At 37.5% G+C, this 23,311-nt stretch overlaps 2 protein-coding genes across 2 annotated transcripts; one reads left to right on the top strand and one right to left on the bottom strand.

The window, feature by feature from the left end:
• Positions 1-7,507: 7,507 nt before the first annotated feature.
• LOC148789953 (transcription factor MYB1-like) lies at positions 7,508-9,152 on the top strand. Its single transcript, XM_088893654.1, has 3 exons — positions 7,508-7,700; positions 7,836-7,965; positions 8,171-9,152. The coding sequence occupies exons 1-3, from the start codon at positions 7,568-7,570 to the stop codon at positions 8,775-8,777; spliced, it is 870 nt and encodes a 289-aa protein (XP_088749780.1). The 5' UTR covers positions 7,508-7,567; the 3' UTR covers positions 8,778-9,152.
• Positions 9,153-16,173: 7,021 nt separating this feature from the next.
• On the bottom strand, positions 16,174-17,784 carry LOC104611394 (transcription factor MYB1-like). Its single transcript, XM_010278417.2, has 3 exons — positions 17,593-17,784; positions 17,328-17,457; positions 16,174-17,122 (listed from the first exon to the last, which is right to left on the bottom strand). Exons 1-3 carry the CDS (start codon positions 17,723-17,725, stop codon positions 16,504-16,506), a joined length of 882 nt encoding a protein of 293 aa, XP_010276719.2. The 5' UTR covers positions 17,726-17,784; the 3' UTR covers positions 16,174-16,503.
• Positions 17,785-23,311: the final 5,527 nt, after the last annotated feature.

Raw genomic sequence — 23,311 nt, 5'->3', positions numbered from 1 at the left:
CCCTCCACGAAAAGATCATCAGAGATTTGCATGGGGGTGGATTAGCAGGACACTTGGGAAGGGATAAAACAATAAAAGCAGTAAAGGGGCGATATTACTGTCTGAAATTAAGAAGGGACGTGTTTACCATTGTAAGCAGGTGCTATGTTTATCAGACAACTAAGGGACAAACCCAGAACACATGTCTCTACATGCCCCTACCCATTCCTACTGCTATATGGGAAGACTTGTCCATGGATTTTGTCCTAGGCTTGCCAAAAACCCAGAGGAACATGGACTCCGTCTTCGTGGTGGTTGATAGATTCTCAAAAATGGCTCACTTCCTCCCATTCAATAAAACGGCAGATGCGTCCGCAATAGCCAAATTATTTTTCAGGGAGATTGTCCGCTTACATGGGGTACCCAAGACCATCACTTCAGATCGTGACACACGGTTCCTCAGTCACTTTTGGATGACCCTGTGGAGGTTGTTTGATTCATCACTTAATTTCAGCAGTACAGCCCATCCGCAGACAGATGGACAGACAGAAGTGGTAAACCAGACCTTAGGGAATCTAATTCGCAGCATATGCCGGGAGAGGCCAAAACAATGGGACTTCGCCATAGCCCAGGCTGAGTTCGCCTATAACAATGCAGTGCACAATTCTACAGGTAGATCACCATTTTCCATCGTGTACATGAAGGTCCCTAACCATGCACTGGACTTAGTAAAGCTTCCCAAAGTACCAAACGCCAGTATCTCAGCAAAACAGATGGCATAATAGATCCAGTCCGTCCAAGAGGCCGTGAAGCAGAAGCTAGAGCAATCCAATGCCAAATACAAAATGGCCTTAGACAAGCACCGCCGGTCTCAAGTGTTTGATGTAGGTGATGAGGTTATGGTCTTCTTATGGAAGGAAAGAATTCCCGTGGGTACTTACAACAAGTTGAAGCCCTAGAAGTATGGGCCATACAAGATTGTGAAGAAGATCAATGATAATGCCTATGTAGTGGACCTACCAGGTCATATGGGAATATCCAAGACCTTCAACGTTGTTGACCTTCACCGGTATTTGCCAGAAATCACACTTGCCTATCCTAATCACGACTCGAGGTCGAGTTCTCTCGAAGTGGGGGAGAATGATGGAGGCCCATCACAAGAAAGCCCATCTCACCCCTAGGGGCGGCAGCTCTAGGATAAGGATAAGGCAAGAAGTCAAGATAGAGAAGGAGCCAAGAACCCAAGATTATCAAGATTAGTCCAAGAAAGATAAGCAAGAACAACTCAAGACTCCCAAGACTATCAAGATTAACAAGACTCCAAGCATCATCAAGATTTCCAAAGACTTCCTAGATTTAAACATAGAGGACTACCAAGGAGATCGGACGGTGGAAGATCAAACCCAAGAATTCTAAGAGGGTTCGACCTTATCAAGACAGCTCAAGAGGATCAAGATCAAGATCAAGATCCATGTTCTTTCCTAATTATTTTACAATTTCTCAATGTATTATAAATACTACTATTTCCTAGAATTATTCATCAATTCATACTTCAGACTTTCTATGTTTCTTCTAGTTCTCTTCTTTGAGTTTCGCCACCTTTTCTCTCTCCTAGAGAATTCGGTGTTTTTCGCTAGAAGCTAGCGATCGCTCGGTGCTTGCATAGCCAACTCCGGTTTCCATTGCTTCCACACTGCGTCAATACATTTCTCTTATTCCCAAAGTGTTGGCGTCTTTCTCCTTTTTAGACTTCAGGCCGATTAGTGTATGTAATTTCTCCTACAAGATTATTGTCAAAATCATTGTTTAGAGACTTGCAACTCTTCTTCATAAAGTTATTTCTCCTCAACAAGCGGCTTTTGTCAAGAACAAAAATATACTTGATAATGTTGATCTGGTGCAAGAGGCCTTCTAGGAACTGGATAAACCAGTCAGGTGTCATAATGTGTCTATCAAACTTGATATGTTAAAAGCCTATGACAGACTCAATTGGCATTTTCTCTTTTTTGTTTTAAATCGCTTTGGCTTCTCTCCAGTGTGGATTAATATGATTAAAAAAATGGTGTGCAACTATTGGAAGATGGAAGGCTGCATCCATGGCTATTTCAAATCAACTAGGGGTTACAGTAATGGGATCCCATCTCGCCTTACCTTTTCATTATAGCCGAAGAAGTTTTTAGTAGAGGACTCACTCAATTGTTCAAAGACCCTCGCTCTCTGCTTTACCAGGTACCCAGGGGATACCCACAAAGTCTTTATGCAAATGACACTATTATTTTCAGGGGTTTTTACTGTTCAGTCCACCCCAGAAATCCTAGCTCCACTGAACAGTTAGGGGTAGGTGTCAGTTCAAAATTGATGCCAATTCACAGACGGATATGGGAGATATAGGTGGAGCTATTTATAATTTTGAATTGTTGTAGGTCTGCAGTTTAAATCAGAATTCTGAGGTGGAGTGCAGTCTAAAAATTCCTTATTTTTATTAATGGCACTAAGAGCTCACTAGAAAAATTAATGGTTTTTCTAATTAGACACTATGAACAGAGCTCTAAGCAGAAGATAATAGACATGTGGAAGAGTGCTTTTTATATTTTCTCTAAGGCCTTGATCACTCACTGTAATCTGATGAAGAAAACTTTCTCTTCCTGTAAGTACCTTGGGTGCCAATCCATAAATGTAAGGCTAGACCATATATGTTTGAGGAGCTGTTTTCAAGGATTCAAAATAATCAATCAACAAGCACTATAAAAGTAAAAGTAGTAACCAATCAGGTGAGCTTTGATTGATCAAAATCTTTTCATGGCGTCATAGAATTTTCCATGTTTCTATCTATTAAATCTTATTGACAAATTAAGAGCAAATTATTAGTACAAATTAACAATTAACAATAATTAATTATCAATACAAATTATTAATATTTTTTGAGAGAGATAAAGACTTGAAAACATACTTTTCTGTGCCGTTCAAGTAGAACAAATGGAGCAGCTTTTACCTTCGATCACAACCCAATTTATTCTCAAAAGAATCAAAATCCTAAACCTCTGGGATTAAGGGGAAACTCAAACTTTGTGCTTGTACCCAACTAGAAGAGGAAGGGGAGAGACGAACTCGAAAAGTGTAAACCTAAACTTTGAGATTAAGGGAAAACTCCAAATCGAAGAAGAAGTGACACTCCAAGTCAAAGACCGACAAAGGGGAGACTCAAACTCAATAAGGAAAGGGAAGACTCCATGTTGAAGAAGAAAACACGAGAACTATACGTCTAGGAAGTCACAAAGACGATATTAACAATGCCACTTTTCAAAGTTTGTGTAATTTAGAACTGGTTCGGTATTGGTTTATGACCGGTTTAATTTAGAAACTGTCATTTTAATTTATAAAACCGCTGGTCCATTTTGGCTTTTTGCTTAATTTAGCTCACAATCAATAGTGTTGTTAAAACTGCCATCCTAGACACATCTAGACCGGTGCTTTTTTGAACCGCCGGCTTAATTCAATTAATTTCTTCCTCTATAAAGGTACGAATTAACAAATAGAAATACCTCAAATCATTGATGAAAAAAATAAAAACAATTAAGCCCGAGAAGAGATTACTACTCTCCTAAAACATGCTACATAAACATTAAAGTTCAACGATGCACAATAATTACTAGATCGATTAACAAAATAAATGGATATGGCTTTCTTGATTTGAGAATAACTAAAAAGCATAAATTTGCAATAATCCATGATCATTGACTATTCAAGATATGAATAAAATAGATAATTATATGAATATTCACGACAACAATATCAAAATATCACAATTTTAACACAAGAACTATTTATCTTCCCCTAGATTATGAAGGGGATCCATTTCTCATTTAACTCCCTTTGTTTTGAATCTATATCTACATCAAAACACCCCCTGAATCATGTGTGGGGAATACTTTTATTTATCTCCGATCCCCTTGAGGCATACAAATAAAGGATTTTTGCAAACATAATGGGAGTTAAAACTCCCCCTTTTCATTTGAGAGATAGAACTTCCCCTGTTTATGTTGAAAGATACATTCTCTTTATTGGTATCTTTTCCCATATTTCCTAAAAAAATCATTTTCAGTTCAAGCCAAAACTTCTCCCCCTTTTGTCATGAACAAAAAGGGAGGGAGCAGAGGGCTAAACAATATATCATGCATCAAACTGTAAATAACAAGATTTAAGAGCATATGATGAGAAGGGAACTTCAACATCATGGATTAACAAGATTTAAGGAGTTGAAACACCTTCTCTTTGCCTTGAACGAATAAAATGATTGGACCAATGATGAAACTGTTTGACCCCTGAACCAATAACCAAAATAGTATTGTGACACCGGTGAAAGAGAGATGATCATGGCCTGGCATGTTCCAACGCTCTTCACACTAACCTCACAGAGCGGAATACTTGTATGTTATTATTCATGGGAGATGTTACGTGGTTGTGACCGTGGTGCAAAAAGTGCTCTGAAAGGAGAAAATCATATTTAGGCAAATCATCCATGAGATTGGATTTTCTGCCAACATGACCTCAGTGGAAGAAGCGCTCTGAGAGGAACAGATTCACATCTGGCTCATCTTTCACACTTGTATGTTATTATTCATGAGAGATGTTCTCAATGTACCATGGGATGTGACCTGTGTGCAAGATGTTGCTGTGACCTGGGTGCAAGAAGCACTCTAGAGGAGCAGATGACATCTGTGCTCATCATCCATGAGATTGGAGTTCCTGCCAACGTGGGGGAAGGGAATCCATGACTGGTGTAAAAAGGGTCCATGCTGGGCCAGCATGGCACGATCCGCGTGAAGCCCACACAAAGTGCAGGTCGGGTTTTTCCAGACTGCGGGCCATGCCTCCCTCCCTTGGGAAATTTTTGGGGATCAGCCCGGCAAGGCCCATGGCCCATGGCCCAAGCCCATGTGAGCCCATGCCAGGCTGGTCTGGGCTGGTCTGTGGACCGAGCCATGGGCCAGGCCAAAGTTATTTATTTAAAAAATTGACAAAAAATATAAAATTTTAATTTATATGAATTTTGATGTATAAAATTGCTTATATATACAATAATTAAATAAAACAGTATAATAAAATTGAAAAAATTGTTAATTTTATCAATATATTATATACTATATATTATTATATAATTATAATATATAAAATATATAAATATATATGGGTTGTGCCGGGCCACGGGCCACGGGGGGCATGGCATGATAGTGCAGGCCATGCCAACTTGGCCCGCTGACCTGAAACCCTAAGCCCGGCACGGCCCACGGGCCCATACAAGTCGTGTTGGGCCACGGCACGGCCCGTGGACCATCAAGCCGGGCCGGCTCAAAAACGTGTAATATGCAGTATTTGGAAGAGAAGATAAAACATCACATGAACTAGTATTTGGTAGGTTTAAAAGACTGGCATGTTCAGATTTCTTTGGGGTTGCATGCGACAGCGGTCGCAGAAAATCTTCTTGTGATGAACTCCATTTGATTCAGTTTTTCGGTTTTAACCAAATAATGCTAACCCCTAATGGAGAGAGTTGCATTCCTATTATTGATTCAGAAATGGATACAACTCATAGATAAACCTGTGAAAATTTCCCTTTCTGAGCCAATATAATATTCAAATCCTTTGTTTTTAATTTGGAAAAATCTATCATAATGAAAAACATGATATCGAAAAGTTTTGACCAATCAAAACTCCTTGTGAATTTTGACAAAGATCCACCTAATAATTGGTTGTCACTTTTATGATGATATAAGATTTTTTTGGTTGCTTCCATTTATAATTGGATTTGGACCGTACAAAGGTAATCGATCTCATCTCTATCCCATCTCTGTCGCATATCATATGTGACCCCAGATGCCACTGAACTCATTTTCAAAATAATAAACCAAAACAAACAAAAAACACAAGAAGAGAGACAATTCATCAAATAAAAACAAGACTATGAAAGTTTCCTATTCAACTGGAGCTGGCTACTCCTCGTCCTCTCTCAATACAACCGCCCCACGCTGTGACCTTGCGTCCCCTTGCCCATGGGCCACAGCGCCAAAGCACATGCCGAGCTGTTGAGCCTCCACTGTTTTGTTACTTTTATCACAACTTTGTTCTGTTCTCTTTTATCGTTAAAGTTTCTTGGGATTCATACAGCTAGCAGAGCATTGAAAAGGAGACAAGGAAATTATTCAGGGTCATCGAATAGGAATATGGTCTGCGTAGAGAAGCTCGCTCTAAACATACCAAGAGAAAATCTGAAGCTCGTGTGGTTGTTATTGCCTGTTGGGACCAGAGATCACACTTTAAAAATTATGGTGGGCATGGTTTTCAAAACCGGACAGGACCGGATGGGATGGAAAAACCGGGAACCAATCACCTGACTGGTTTTGTTTTACCCTAGAATTGTTATTTCATCAAAAGCCGTTGATCCAGGTAGTCAAACCATTTAACAGTTTGACCGTTTTTTTTTTAAATCTTTTTTTTTTGTCAAAACAGACCATTGATTCAGTTTGAATGATCAGAACGTTCGACCCAGGAACCGGACCCTGACCGGTTCAATTTTAAAAACCTTGATGGTGAGCCTTTTCCTGATCTTTGGACCAGTTCGGTACCCAGCGTAGACTGGAGCACAATAAACTTTTCTTTTTTGTCGTAGCGAAGACTTGTTTCTTTCAATGCAAGTAAGCAACACAAAAATAGTTCATCTAATCGTTCCTAATTTGGAGAGTTTATCTTTCCACATTTACCGGGTGGAATTGTAAACAATTGTTGTTTCTTCAATTCTAGTTTAAAATAGGCCCATTGATGTGATATTTTGTCTTTCTTTATAACGTTGCAGGTTTTTGTGTTCTACTGGACTCACTCCAAATATAAAACACCTGAGATGTAAGTATAATTATTTTGTTTAAAATAGGCCCATTCATGTGAGGCCAAAATGCATGGCTGGGTTCATAAAAATGAGATGTACGTACAATTATTTTGTTTAGAACGTCCACTACTACGCACATGTAGGTGTGTCAATTTGACTGAATTTGGTCTAATCCGATCCAGTCCAATGTGAGTCCACTAGAAATGGATTTGATCCAATCCAGTCTAATAAATTTTTAATTTGGACCATTTTAGATGGGTTCAGAGACTGTTTAATATATTCAAATTCTTGTTAATTTAGATTGAATTTAAATCAAACCTGGTCCATTGACACCTATGTTTTTATCTTCTATCAATGCACTAGATATTAGCTCAATCCAATATAAATTCGTTATAGAGGAACCAGATGAAGGGATGAAGGATCCATCATATGGATGAAATTGATCAACTCCGCATGATCCCCAATGTTAGGGTGTGGTTACAGGGGAGGTTTTGGAATTGAGTATGAATATACTAGTAACGAACAACGCTAATTAAATCAGTCGTTTTCTCACACTTTGTCCTCATCGATGAGAGTTTTGAAACAACGCTAATTATTTCTGATGTTTTGAGGACAGCGGTTCTCGTTCTCTTCAATATATAGATAGGGAGAGGGAGATTCTGCTCCTTGTAGGTTGCAATTTAGTTAGTGGCCACAGAATTGTTGGAAATGGGTAGAAGGCCGTGCTGTGTAGAAGAGGGGCTGAATAGAGGATCATGGTCTGCTATCGAAGATATGATACTCACTAGCTACATTAATCTCCATGGAGAAGGGAAATGGAGAGAGCTCCCTAAGAGAGCAGGTAAATTAATTAGCGACTGAAATTATTTGTTGGTTACATTATTTCTTCACCCAACACACTTATGCATATTTCATTGCATAGCCTGATGTCTTTTCTTGCAGACGATCGATAACGGTGGTTTCTGTTACTCTGTAGGTTTGAAACGTTGCGGAAAGAGTTGCAGGCTCCGATGGTTGAATTATTTGAGGCCAGATATCAAGAGAGGAAATATTTCCAAGGATGAAGAGGATCTCATCATCAAGCTTCATAGGCTTCTTGGTAACAGGTCTCTCTCTCTCTCTCTCTCTCAATATTGGGTAATTATATCTGAAACTTTTGGTGTTTCAAGAGGCATGAGGCTTCATATGGTACTTCCTAATATTTCAATTCATTTGCAAGAAATTATGAGATTTATTGCTTAAATCATTTATCCCTTGGTGCATCTCTGAAGTGCATTCTCAGAATATAATAATGGACTTCTGCTTTTGCAGATGGTCCCTCATAGCCGGAAGGCTACCTGGACGAACGGATAACGAAATCAAAAACTACTGGAACACCAAACTGAGCAAAAAAATTCAAGGCCAGACGCCAAAGATACGGATTAACGGATCTGTCGAGAAGAAGGGTGCAAGCGAATCCTCCATTAGCTCAGAAACTCCTCCTGTAATCAGAACGAAAGCCTCGAGATGCACTAGGGTTTTTCTCCCACGGAAAGAAGGAAACGAGATAACGAAGAAGAATGGGGAGTCTTCTCGGGACTGCAGCAGGCCATCCTCTTCATTCCAACAAGTGGATGATGATTCTTTGGATATGCTGGTGGGTTTTGACATGAACGAGCTGCTTTTTATGTCGGATGATCTGAACTCCAATTGCTTACAGATTTGCAGCGATGGGATTCGGGGAAGCAGTAATTTGGTCACTGGAGAGGATGGTTGGAATATCTCTTCTTGGTATTTAGATGATCCCTTCTCAACTGATACTGATGTAATGCTTCAGGGTGGTTCTGGTAATGAAGCAATACTTGAAAATTGCAGTATTGACACTCTTCAACCTGATGAAGCTTTTGAGCTCAAGATGCTGGCTTCTTTTCTCAGTTGATTGCATGGATAGAGCAATAATATCTTCCTACGAAACTGGAAATAAATTTCTTGGAACTGAATTCTATTAGGCTGTGTTTTGCTTGATGGAAAATAAGACAAACAGAAAGTTGAGCCGTTGAGGGAATGTTCTTAAACAAAACTTCATCTCAATTTTCTGTTTCTCTCCTATTTTAGTCTTAACTAGTCTGTCGTTCTATTTCTTTCCGGCAAGATAAAAGTTGTTCTTGTCGGCATGGAAAGTCCCTAGTGTTGTCTTCTAAATGCTGAACCCTAAAAATTTCTGCAAGAGATTTCATTCGTTGAGTTGTTCAATGTAATTCTTTTACTTCCTTTTTAATAAACTCTTCAATTGAATCGTTTCATCAACCTAAAATAATTGTCAACCAGTTGTTATCAATATGGTTATTGTTTTTCGTCATAAAGTGTTGAAAATTGCTAATAAATGATAATGGAGTTAGATATCCCTCAATGGAGTCCAAAATCAATATAATGGAGTTCATGCATTTTGCAACATTAATTAGTTATAAATCGAAACTAACTTAATAACTTAAATTAAATAATTCTATAAATGAATCCATCCTAATGCTAGCGCTAGACGATTCATGTGGGAAGGGGTGTCAATGGACCGATTTTGGGTTGGACTCCGTCCAAATCAAAATCCATTTAGATGGATTGGACGGACCAATAAGACATATATATTGAATCTGGACGGATTGAACGGACCAATATGATATATTGGATTGGACTTGGTGTAGACAGTGTATGTTCTTATCACTAATCAGATTGATGTACTTAATGATATTTATTGTAAATGAATAAAAGTACATAATTGATTCATGTGTTATGGTATATTTCTGCGTAATACCCTTAAATTGGACATGTATGTGTTAGTTTAGAATCTTCATAGCCGTTGGATAGATCTGAGGAGATTTATCCTGTCAAGGCTGACACTGATGTGCCGCCATGTTGGTTGGGGTGGGGTGGCTTGTCTCAAATGCCAAGGTGAGACATGAGGTACATACAGTGTGGGTTTTCTTGAAACCCTAAACCAGACCAAAATTCTAGTATTGCCCTGCACTTTGGAGATAGATGAGTAAAACTAGAATGTTACACCTGACCCTTAGACTCAATTATGGTACTACACAATGTGTCGGATTGGGCTGTCTTTGATATGCCAATCTGTGAGATTCTTAAAGGGGGTCAAAACCTGGGTATGTTGGGACAGTCCGAGAATTTATCTGAGTGGGTGATCATAGATCATATGGTGTCGGTTAGCACTTGTTCTTTTAACATGCGCTAGACAACCCCAAATCTTCAAATGTCTCACACTTGGTTTCTTACTGGTCCATAGCTCATATGGAGTCTTAGTAACGGATTTAGTTGGAACTCGATTTAGCACGTAAATCGCAATCTCTAATGCAAAACCCCAAAAGGATGTGGGTAACTTTGAGTGGACGAGAAGTGATCAGACTATATCTAATAGAGTCCGATTTCTCCTTTCTGACACACCGTTTAATTGTGGTGTAACAGAAGGAGCTAGTTGTGATACTATCCTATTGTCCTTTAAGTAGTCCCATAATTCATCAGAGAGATACTCGTCGCCTCGATCTAATCGAAGGGTCTTAATTTCTCTCCCTAACTGTTTCTCGACTTCTTGTCTGAATTCTTTGAACTTTTCAAAAGATTCAAACTTATCTCATTAGGTACATGTAACCATACCGTGAGTGATCACCGATAAAGGTTATAAAATAAATGTGCTGGTTACGTGTCCTAACATTCAGGGGACCACAAACATTAGTATGTATAAGGTTAAGTGTGCCTGTAGATCTTTCAGGCTTACCGGTAAATGATCGCTTCATCATCTTACCCTGAAGGCAAGGTTCACAGGTTGGAAGATCTACAATTAGAAAATTCAAATGACCATCCTTTACCAACCTTGTGATACAATTTATATTTATGTGGCCAAGTCGGTAATGCCACAGGCATGTGGGATTAACTGTATCACGAGTCCTCTTTTTGGGGATTATTTCCAACATAGTTTAGGTAATATTTATTTCAAGAGAAGGATAAAGAACATAGAGACCGTTCTTAAGTTCTCCGTATGCGAGGAATTTGTTATTCCGTTTAATAGTAACCACATTACTGAATAAGATAGAATAACCATCCATGCACAATTTTGAGACAAAAATCAAATTTCTTCTTAAATTAGGTACGAAAAGACAATCTTTAAGTACAATTATTCCTTCTCTAAAAACTAGTTCTACAGTTCCTATGGCTGTAGTTGCAACTGTTATAGAAGTCCCCAAGTAGAGCATCACTTCTCCATTACTCAGATTTCTACTTATCTTAAACCCCTACAGTGAGTTACACTCATGAGTTGAAGCCACAGAGTCAATGCACCAGGAAGCAGAAGTGACCAACAAATTGGTCTCTATGATAAAAGATTTAAAATTACCTTGCTTCTTAGTTTCCAAATATTGAGGACAATTTCTCTTCTAGTGGTCGGTCTATTTGCAGAAGTGACAAGTATCCGATACATTATCTTTCTTCTGCTTTATAGTTTTGCTACTCTTCTTCTGAGCCTTCCTTTTAGCCTTCCGCTTTTTCTTGCCTTATTTTCCACCTTCAACAAGCATGGCTATCGGCTTATCCTTATTAATCAATTCTTCAGCCCTCTACAACATATTACTGAATTCCTGAAGACTAACGTTTAGTTTATTCATGTTGTGATTCATGATAAACTGATTGAAGGAGGGAGGTAAGGAATTGAGGACAGCGTCAATTTTGGTGTCATGATCTAGCCCTGACCCGAGAGCCTCCAGTTCATTAATATAATCCATCATCTCTAGACAATGGTCATGAACCTGTTGGTTCTCGGTCATCTGTGCGGTCATAAACAATTTTCAGACCTTTTGTCGAGTAGAACGGTTCTGCTCTTCATACATAGTCTTCAAACAATCCAATATAATCTTGGACACTTCGATCTTATCGAATTGTCACTGTATCGGATTGTCCAAAGAGGCTATAATATAACACTGGGCAAGAGAGTTTTTCTCTTCCCATTCTTGATACTCGCTTCTTCGAGCCTCCGAAGCCCTGTCACCCAGACAATCCGAAGCAGGGCTCTTAGCAATTTTGTCCAATTTCTCGGACGTCAGAACCACCATAAGGTTTTGAAACCAATCAGCATAATTAGGGCCTTTGAGTTTGTTATCATCCAACATTTTGGTGAAGTTTTCGTTTGCCATTTCTAGTAAAGGCAAGGCAGATTTGTAAGTCCACAACCAAATTGATTTATGTCATCACATAGAAAGGGCTTTTAATCTATGTTCCATTTCCACTTTGGGCATCTCTGAGATTCCTTCCAATCTTAGTGTTAGAGACAGTTGTATCTTTGGAAATGTGGGAAACCACAAGGGGTGTATGGAGCCAACTATTTCAGCTGCAAAACCCCACCACCTTTTGTGAAGGTTCTCTTCCACTCATCTTATGAACTTTCCCTTTGGCCTTTGTCAGACAAGGTTTATAGCCATTTTAAGATAGGCCCCTTCCACATCGGTCTATGATACCCCTATCATTTCATGAAGTAATCCAGCCAACTGCATTAGCAGATGGATAGCCCAATTTTATGGTGCATCTCTACCCGTCAATATAGTCAACCTTCATACTAATGATGGAAGACCTTTAGAGAATTCATCATATGAAGTTCCTTATCACATGCACTTATATTTAATGGAGAGAACGGAAACTCCCTAGATCTGATTTAGGTCAAACCAAAGTGGCTCCCACTAGCTTTCGTAAAGACAGATTTAGATGGGCCCTAAACGACTAGGGTTCCGCACGGTTCCTCTTGGGGAGGAAGCTGGTGTGGGACCCACCAGGCAAGGAGATCATTTAATGATCTTAAGGACACCATGGTAATGATGTGCATTCATCTATGGTGTGCGAAAGAGCCACTATCGAATTAGCATGGGCCAAGTGCTTATGGCCCATGAACGTAGCACATCACACATCCATACATCACATGCATGAAATCCATAATTGATCTAATCAATTAAATAACTATAAAACCCATAAATAAAGCCCATTTAATTTCATAATATTACCAATTAATATTATCTAGGTATATGGGTTGAACTGCAAAGAGCAATTCGGACCATATAGCTTTTATGTTGAATTGGGCTAAAGCAATTTTAACAAATTAAAACTAAGTTTTACAGATGTGGGCCAAATTGTATCTTGCAATTAACCATCAATCCCTCGGCCCATGAAGGAAATTTTAGAGCTAAGAACAGCCCGCATCGAACCACAGATTCATTCAAAACAGTTTGGTCCAATCTGGTTTGAATGGGTCTAGGGTTTGATGTTTAATTCAAGATTCAATTCAAGCAGATGATCTGAAATTAAACAACTGATACATGACATTTAAGAATCAGTAAAAGGGATGTTCGTAAGACTGCTACCCTACAAAACAAAGATCAGTTCGTAGTGTGTAGTCTCGAAAACTGCAAATCGCAGATCGTTGAACCTGAATCTGCGAAATTCTCTCCTTTGCGCTTTCTGCTTCATCTTCGAATGAAATAAAAATTGAAAACCTAATTTTTCTGTTAATATTACATCAGATTCAAATTTTTATACATTCTGTCTAAAAATTAAAAAAATAAATTAATTACAAACCAAGAATGAATAGAATCAATCAGTAGGTGCGCAAATTTCTTGTGCCAATAAAAGAATTTGATCTCCACCATACGAACAACCAAAAATCCAAGAAAAATATATAGAACAGTTCTAAATATAAATCAGATTAATAAAGATTTAATTTCAGATTATTCACCCAAAAACTGGGAACTAATTTTCCAAAAAACGTTAACTGTGCAATTCGAGTAGAACGCCTTTTGCCCATTTCTCTCTCTCCCATCTAGGAATCACATTCCCTATTTTAGAAAACTACATTTCCAATGATCAATCTTGAACCAAATCGGACCAAATCTGAAACCAAAAGGGAGGAGAGGGATATACCTGATATGGAGTAGCAGTAACTCCCAAGGAGAAAACCAAAACTTGCTTCCACTAAAGATGACACAGTGTGCGGTGAAACAGGATTAGTAAGATGACTCTTCAACAAGAACTGGATTCTTTAGCAAGAATGGAGTAAAGGGTTAGTGAGCACGACTTCAGATTGCTTCATGTACCAAGAAACGATATTAAGAACAATTCTTGATCACTCGCACAAGTGGAGATCGAACTGGGTAGGGGCTGCAAGAACAGGGAAGAACTCTGCAGATTGTCGTGTCTTGTCTGGTATGTTTTGCATGTTTGCCCTGCTCTCTTATTTATAACCTTAAAGAGACAACCTCCTAATCTGATTATGAGTTTCTTGATCCAAATCTTTATTTGGATCTGGACTCTTTAATTGATAAGGATAATCATTTATCTTATCTATAGTTTAAGATCAGCTTAATCCTAATTAAATTAGGAATTTCTTGATCCAAATCTTTATTTGGATCTAGACTCTTTAAGTGGATAAGACTTGTCCTCTTATCGTTATCTACAGATCCAAACCCAGATTTGCCCCTATTTAATTAATCTAATTAACCCAATTCGAAATTGGGCTTTAGGTCCATTAAGTTTATATGCTCACTTAACCTCTTAACCTACTGCCTAGTTGGCTCTCCCTGTATGGCGTGGAACCCAAACATTGACTTGTCCTCTTATCCTTATCTACAGATCCAAACCCAAATTTGCCCCTATTTAATTAATCTAATTAACCCAGTTCGAAATTGGGTTTTAGGCTCATTAAGTTTATATGCTCACTTAACCTCTTAACCTGATGCCCAATTGGCTCTCCCTATATGGCGTGGAACCCAAACATTGATCTACACATCAGCCACATGGGTTCAGTCCAGCCTTTGTTACAAGGCCTGGCTGAATTCACTATAGGAAATAGTGAACCCCTGAGTCCATCACTATGGACTTTTAATGGGCCCAACACTTACACTAAATGGTCATTGGGTCCAGTCACCTTATGAAAACCCAAGGACTGTGAGCAGATGCAAGATTAGCCCATCAGGTATTACCCACAATCGTCTTACACTTAACATCGCAGCCCATAATGATCAAACATTGCCCGACAAGAGAGGACCTCTTCCTCGGCTGCAAGGAACAGTGTTACACCCTCTACTCACATGGATCCCGGGAATTAAAACCTTTTTGCAAACATTTTGAAACCATAATTATATGTATATGTATATGTATATGTATATATATATGTATATGTATATATATGTATATGTATATGTATATGTATATATGTGTATATGTATAATTATATGTATATGTATATGTATATGTATATGTATATATATATATGTATGTATACCTATATATAAATATATTTTGCAAAAACAAATTCCAACGGTCGAAATCAAATGCTAGCAGTTTAGGTTTCCATTAGAGATTATGCATCCCCGATCATTCACTTTGTCCGACAAGAGAGCTGATCCTATCACTATGATCACCCACTCAGATGAATTCTCGGACTGTCCCAACCTACCCAGGTTTTGACCCCCTCTAAAAATCTCACAGATTGACATATCAAAGACAGCCCAGTCCGACACGTTGTGTAGTACCATAATCGAGTCTAGGGGTCAAGTATAACATTCTATTTTTGCCCATCTATCTCCAAGGTGCAGGGCAATACTGGAATTTTGGTTCGGTTCAGGGTTTCAAGAAAACCCACACTGCATGTACCTCAGGTCCCACCCTAGCATCTAAGACAAACCACCCCAACCAACTTGACGGCACATCAGTATCAGCCTTGCCAGGATAAATCTCCCCAGATCTATCCAATGGCTATGAAGACTCTAAACTAACACGAGTCTCATAGGTGTCCAGTTTAAGGGTATAAAAGAGAAACATACCAAAACACATGAATCAATTATGTATTTTTATTCCTTTACAATAAATATCATCAAGTACATCAATCTGATTGGAGATAAGGGCATACACTGTCTTACACCAAGTCCAATCCAATATATCATATTGGTCCGTTCAATCCATCCAGATTCAATATATATGTCTTATTGGTCCATCCAATCCATCTAAATGGATTTTGATTTGGACGGAGTCCAACCCAAAATCGGTCCATTGACACCCCTTCCCACATGAATCGTCTAGCGCTAGCATTAGGATGGATTCATTTATAGAATTATTTAATTTAAGTTATTAAATTAGTTTCGATTTATAACTAATTAATGTTGCAAAATGCATGAACTCCATTATATTGATTTTGGACTCCATTGAGGGATATCTAACTCCATTATCATTTATTAGCAATTTTCAACACTTTATGACAAAAAATAATAACCATATTGATAACTACTGGTTGACAATTATTTTAGGTTGATGAAACGATTCAATTGAAGAGTTTATTAAAAAAGAAGTTAAAGAATTACATTGAACAACTCAACGAATGAAATCTCTTGCTGAAATTTTTAGGGTTCAGCATTTAGAAGACAACACTAGGGACTTTCCATGCCGACAAGAACAACTTTTATCTTGCCGGAAAGAAATAGAACGACAGACTAGTTAAGACTAAAATAGGAGAGAAACAGAAAGTTGAGATGAAGTTTTGTTTAAGAACATTCCCTCATCAGCTCAACTTTCAGTTTATCTTATTTTCTATCAAGCAAAACACAGCCTAATAGAGTTCAGTTCCGAGAAATTTATTTCCAGTTCAGTTCCGAGAAAGAAGCCAGCATCTTGAGCTCAAAAGCTTCATCAGGTTGAAGAGTGTCAATACTGCAATTTTCAAGTATTGCTTCATTACCAGAACCACCCTGAAGCATTACATCAGTATCAGTTGAGAAGGGATCATCTAAATACCAAGAAGAGATATTCCAACCATCCTCTCCAGTGACCAAATTACTGCTTCCCCGAATCCCATCGCTGCAAATCTGTAAGCAATTGGAGTTCAGATCATCCGACATAAAAAGCAGCTCGTTCATGTCAAAACCCACCAGCATATCCAAAGAATCATCATCCACTTGTTGGAATGAAGAGGATGGCCTGCTGCAGTCCCGAGAAGACTCCCCATTCTTCTTCGTTATCTCGTTTCCTTCTTTCCGTGGGAGAAAAACCCTAGTGCATCTCGAGGCTTTCGTTCTGATTACAGGAGGAGTTTCTGAGCTAATGGAGGATTCGCTTGCACCCTTCTTCTCGACAGATCCGTTAATCCGTATCTTTGGCGTCTGGCCTTGAATTTTTTTGCTCAGTTTGGTGTTCCAGTAGTTTTTGATTTCGTTATCCGTTCGTCCAGGTAGCCTTCCGGCTATGAGGGACCATCTGCAAAAGCAGAAGTCCATTATTATATTCTGAGAATGCACTTCAGAGATGCACCAAGGGATAAATGATTTAAGCAATAAATCTCATAATTTCTTGCAAATGAATTGAAATATTAGGAAGTACCATATGAAGCCTCATGCCTCTTGAAACACCAAAAGTTTCAGATATAATTACCCAATATTGAGAGAGAGAGAGAGAGAGAGACCTGTTACCAAGAAGCCTATGAAGCTTGATGATGAGATCCTCTTCATCCTTGGAAATATTTCCTCTCTTGATATCTGGCCTCAAATAATTCAACCATCGGAGCCTGCAACTCTTTCCGCAACGTTTCAAACCTACAGAGTAACAGAAACCACCGTTATCGATCGTCTGCAAGAAAAGACATCAGGCTATGCAATGAAATATGCATAAGTGTGTTGGGTGAAGAAATAATGTAACCAACAAATAATTTCAGTCGCTAATTAATTTACCTGCTCTCTTAGGGAGCTCTCTCCATTTCCCTTCTCCATGGAGATTAATGTAGCTAGTGAGTATCATATCTTCGATAGCAGACCATGATCCTCTATTCAGCCCCTCTTCTACACAGCACGGCCTTCTACCCATTTCCAACAATTCTGTGGCCACTAACTAAATTGCAACCTACAAGGAGCAGAATCTCCCTCTCCCTATCTATATATTGAAGAGAACGAGAACCGCTGTCCTCAAAACATCAGAAATAATTAGCGTTGTTTCAAAACTCTCATCGATGAGGACAAAGTGTGAGAAAACGACTGATTTAATTAGCGTTGTTCCGTTACTAGTATATTCATACTCAATTCCAAAACCTCCCCTGTAACCACACCCTAACATTGGGGATCATGCGGAGTTGATCAATTTCATCCATATGATGGATCCTTCATCCCTTCATCTGGTTCCTCTATAACGAATTTATATTGGATTGAGCTAATATCTAGTGCATTGATAGAAGATAAAAACATAGGTGTCAATGGACCAGGTTTGATTTAAATTCAATCTAAATTAACAAGAATTTGAATATATTAAACAGTCTCTGAACCCATATAAAATGGTCCAAATTAAAAATTTATTAGACTGGATTGGATCAAATCCATTTCTAGTGGACTCACATTGGACTGGATCGGATTAGACCAAATTCAGTCAAATTGACACACCTACATGTGCGTAGTAGTGGACGTTCTAAACAAAATAATTGTACGTACATCTCATTTTTATGAACCCAGCCATGCATTTTGGCCTCACATGAATGGGCCTATTTTAAACAAAATAATTATACTTACATCTCAGGTGTTTTATATTTGGAGTGAGTCCAGTAGAACACAAAAACCTGCAACGTTATAAAGAAAGACAAAATATCACATCAATGGGCCTATTTTAAACTAGAATTGAAGAAACAACAATTGTTTACAATTCCACCCGGTAAATGTGGAAAGATAAACTCTCCAAATTAGGAACGATTAGATGAATTATTTTTGTGATGCTTACATGCATTGAAAGAAACAAGTCTTCTACGCTACTGGGTACCGAACTGGTCCAAAGATCAGGAAAAGGCCCACCATCAAGGTTTTTAAATTGAACTGGTTAGGGTCCGGTTCCTGGGTCGAACGTTCTAACCATTCAAACCGAATGAATAGCCTGTTTTGACAAAAAAAAATATTTAAAAAAAAATGGCCAAACCGTTAAATGATTTAACCACCCAAATCAATGGTTTTTGATAGAATAACAATTCTGGGGTAAAACAGAACCGATCAAGTGACCGGTTCCCGGTTTTTCCATCCCATCCGATTCTGTCCAGTTTTAAAAACCATGCCCACCATTATTTTTAAAATGTGATATCTGATCCCAACAGGTAATAACAACCACACGAGCTTCAGATTTTCTCTTGGTATGTTTAGAGCGAGCTTCTCTGCTTAGACCATATTCCTATTCCTGGACCCTAAATAATTTCCTTGTCTCCTCTTCAATGCTCTGCTAGCTGTATGAATCCCAAGAAACTTTAACGATAAAAGAGAACAGAACAAAGTTGTGATAAAAGTAATAAAACACTGGAGGCTCAACAGCTCGGCCTTTCTATGTGCTTTGGCGCTGTGGCCCATGGGCAAGGGGACGCAAGGTCACAGCGTGGGGCGGTTGTATTGAAAGAGGACGAGGAGTAGCCAGCTCCAGTTGAATAGGAAACTTTCATAGTCTTGTTTTTATTTGATGAATTGTCTCTCTTCTTGTGTTTTTGTTTGTTTTGGTTTATTATTTTGAAAATGAGTTCAGTGGCATCTGGGGTCACATATGAGATGGGACAGAGATGGGATAGAGATGAGATCGATTACCTTTGTACGGTCCAAATCCAATTATAAATGGAAGCAAAGGTAAATTATGATGCCTCAAAGACCTGATGCAAGAAAACTTATATATATATATATATATATATATATATATATCAAATGGAAGTAAACTATGATGACTGAAAGACACGATACCAAAAAAATCTTATATCATCATAAAAGTGGCAACCAATTATTAGGTGGATCCTTGTCAAAATTCACAAGGAGTTTTGATTGGTCAAAACTTTTCGATATCATGTTTTTCATTATGATAGATTTTTCCAAATTAAAAACAAAGGATTTGAGTATTTTATTGGCTCAGAAGGGGAAATTTTCACAGGTTTGTCTATGAGTTGTATCCATTTCTGAATCAATAATAGGAATGCACCTCTCTCCACTAGGGGTGAGCATTATTTGGTTAAAACTGAAAAACTGAATCAAACATTTCGGTTTTGGTTCTTTAAATATTTTGGTTTTCAGAATTAGAAATTCAGTTAATCGAAAAATCAAATTAATCCAACTATGCTATATAGCATGTAATATATAATATATAGTATATAACATATCATATTTAATATATAATATATTTATATATATTAATATATAATATAATAAAATTTGATTTCATAATATATATTTATATATTACATGTTATGATATATATAATATATAATATCGTATATATATTTTTGAAATATGGTTTTAACTGAAAACCAAACCGAAAATTTCAGTTTAGGTTATTTTGGTTTTCCTTTAATTTGGTTTTGGCTCGGTTTTAAATTTTTTAATTCATTTTCTAAAATTTTGGTTCATTCGGTTCGGTTTTTAACTGAATAAACCGAATGCTTACCCCTACTCTCCACTCCCCTAAACCCATATATTTTTTTTGTATTTTTTAAATTTTAAAAGATAAAAGTAATTAAGAGAAAAACTCAAATGCCACTAATTGAAATTTTTATTAAATATCCCTTCAGTTAATTCAGTATTAATTCATTACTCAATTATATTAGAAATTTTATTTAATATACAAAACTAAACTCAAACATTAATATAATATTAAATGCCTAATAATATTAAAAATAAATAAATCAATTAATTTTACTAGCTCCTTAATGAAAATATTCTTTATTATAGTAATTCTCTTCAAATTTTAATTTTTTATTAATCTAATAGTATAAAGTATGAAGTACTCTATGTTTTTTGAATTTTAATATTACATATACAAAAACAATAATTCAAAGAAATGATTAGTATAACATTAATCTATATTTCATATGATAAGGGTTTGGGTCTATATTACCAATTTAACTATCTTGGCCCATGGTAGGCCTTCAATGTCTACGCCCATGACATCATTAATCATATAATGAAAATATAAAAAGAGATAAGTATGCAACATAGAAAAATTACAGAAAATTGGCCATGTCTTTAGGGTTGTAATTGGGTTGGAGTCGGATGGGATTCAGCCACATCGGAATCCAAAGCCAATAGTCATATTATGGAAACTTCATTGTTTATAAAATTAAAAAATAAAAAAGTTTTAAAACTTTAATTATTTTTTTAACTTATAGGTAATAAATTTATATAAAGATGAAGTGTTAAATTTTTTATTTATAAAATTTGCATGTGTGTTGTGTGTCTACATAAAAATTGACAATGTTTATTGTTATCACCCAATTTTTGCTCGGCCCCTTCACCTTACCTCTTTGGTACACCTCTCTTAGACCCTCAAAAAACATAGAAACATAACCAGATCAACTTGACACTTTCCAAAGCCCAAAATACCCTCATTTGATACAATCCACAGGAAAAATAAGAACCTTAATCAGACGTCATCCCCAAACTTGGAAAACCACAACTTAGTTACACATTAATTTTCATGACTAAACTACAAAGATCCACCGTTCATCATGCCAATCCCCCTTCTAACGGCCCCGATTTATGTGATATTCAAACTCTAACTCCTTAAAATCAAATCCAACACACCCATCACACCAAGATCACTAGGAAACAATCAACTAGTGAATCCCACCACAAATTTACGATGATCAACCTGAAAAACATCAAGATCTCATTCTGATGGCCTAGAATGATCATATTTTTCCCATAGTAGAACAATCCACCTGCCTCTTCCCCTTAATCCATGCCTACCCACCAAATTGTAGCTCAAAATTCCCCCGTTTGGACTATCGTCAAACAAAGATTTCATTTCAACAAATCTCATTGATCCGAACTTGTCAGCCATAGATCTCTATCATTCCGACCATATTTGACTAATCAGACACCACCACAATTTCTAGAGACCCGAAAAACCCTAACACATCAAATTTCACGACTAGATTCATCCGTTTGATTGTTAAACTAGAAATATACCATTTCAACACACAAAATTAAATTACCATGTCATTCATTCCAACCTGAAGTCCCAAAAGGGTGATGGCTGATGTCAAACCCATTCTTAGCCCATTAGAACACTCGGACCAATGAAATAAAATTTAATAGACCAAAAAGCCCAAAAACCCAAATATACCTCCACTTAAAACCAATAAGAGACAAAATAACATTTAAAAGTTCATCAAATTTATGTTTTTTGCCACTATTAGCCCCAAATACGGGGCTGCAACGTCTTGCACGCCCCAAGCTCCCATTAGACGCACAAAACCCATGAAATCCACCCTCAAAATAAAGAAAATGTTTCCAAATAGGTAGCCTTGACTAGGCATCTATTTCTTTGAAGGATCTTTACCTATTTTTGTGAAAAATCTCTGTTAAATCCCAAGCACTGTAGTTGAGCGAATTCAGACCAGACCCCCTCCCTTTCTCTATAAATATTGATCTAATTTGAGCTTAAAGAGAGGAAGGAAACCCAAGAGAGGCCCCCAGAGAGAGAGGAAAAAATAAAGGGAGAATCCTAAAGGAGAAGAAGAAGAGAAAATAGAATTTTTCCAACCTCTGTAATCCCAAAGTCCTTGAAGATCAAACTTCCAATCTGCCCATCTGTTTTTAGCTATACAAATTGAAACCAAAAATTACACCATCCATCCCAATATCTCATTCAAACTCGTCTCAGTTGTTGGAAAACTTTTAACAAGGTACATACGAAAGGTAAGTCATTTTTTAGCTTTTTCTGGATTACTTGAGGTTCTGAAATATTAGATAACCATTGTTTACAATATCTTCTTGGTTGAGAATAGAGGTAGAGAGGCAAGGGTCTTAGGGAAATCAGTACCTAAGATCCGATAGCATCACCTCAAAATCGGTCTTAGGAGAAGTTAAAAGCATGTTCCTTTGGATTTAAGAAATTCTTGCAACCATTTCTATTTTGCTCCAAAGGAAAGCCTGAGCAACTCACATATTAGGCTGCTACAATAGCTTGGAGAGAGGGGTGCCTAATACCTTCCCTCTCCCAATCCTTGTGACCCAAAATCTCTCGGTTGTGTGCCTTTTCCATGGAAGATGGAGTCACTATCGAGGCAAGTAAATCATTTTTCGAATTTGAAAATGAGGATCCATTTCCTCTAAAAAATGGGTGGCGACTCCATGTCATTGAACTGGCCATGAGCTTCTCAGAGCTCACATCTATTATATTTTATATTCATTATGTTAAACAAAAATAATTATAGTAAATGAGGCTTTTGTTATTAATGATGGAAAATGACTAAAAGATAAAAATACAAAAAAAGGGGATCAAATGTCCAACTTGCAACCCATTGATTATTTCAAAAGATTTAATGGTTCAACCAGATGGATCATTAGGGTGATGCTTGGTAACGTTTATGTTTATTCAGTAAACATTTCTTGACGGTGCCACATAGGTGCCATATCAGCATTTTCTCTCTCACTCTTTTGCATACAT

The sequence above is a fragment of the Nelumbo nucifera genome, chromosome 8, assembly GCF_055504915.1.
Source record: "Nelumbo nucifera cultivar China Antique chromosome 8, China Antique-T2T, whole genome shotgun sequence".
In the NCBI taxonomy this organism is placed as follows: domain Eukaryota; kingdom Viridiplantae; phylum Streptophyta; class Magnoliopsida; order Proteales; family Nelumbonaceae; genus Nelumbo; species Nelumbo nucifera.
The sequence above is the reverse complement of the archived record's forward strand: the minus strand, read 5'-3'. Positions and strand labels throughout refer to the sequence as shown.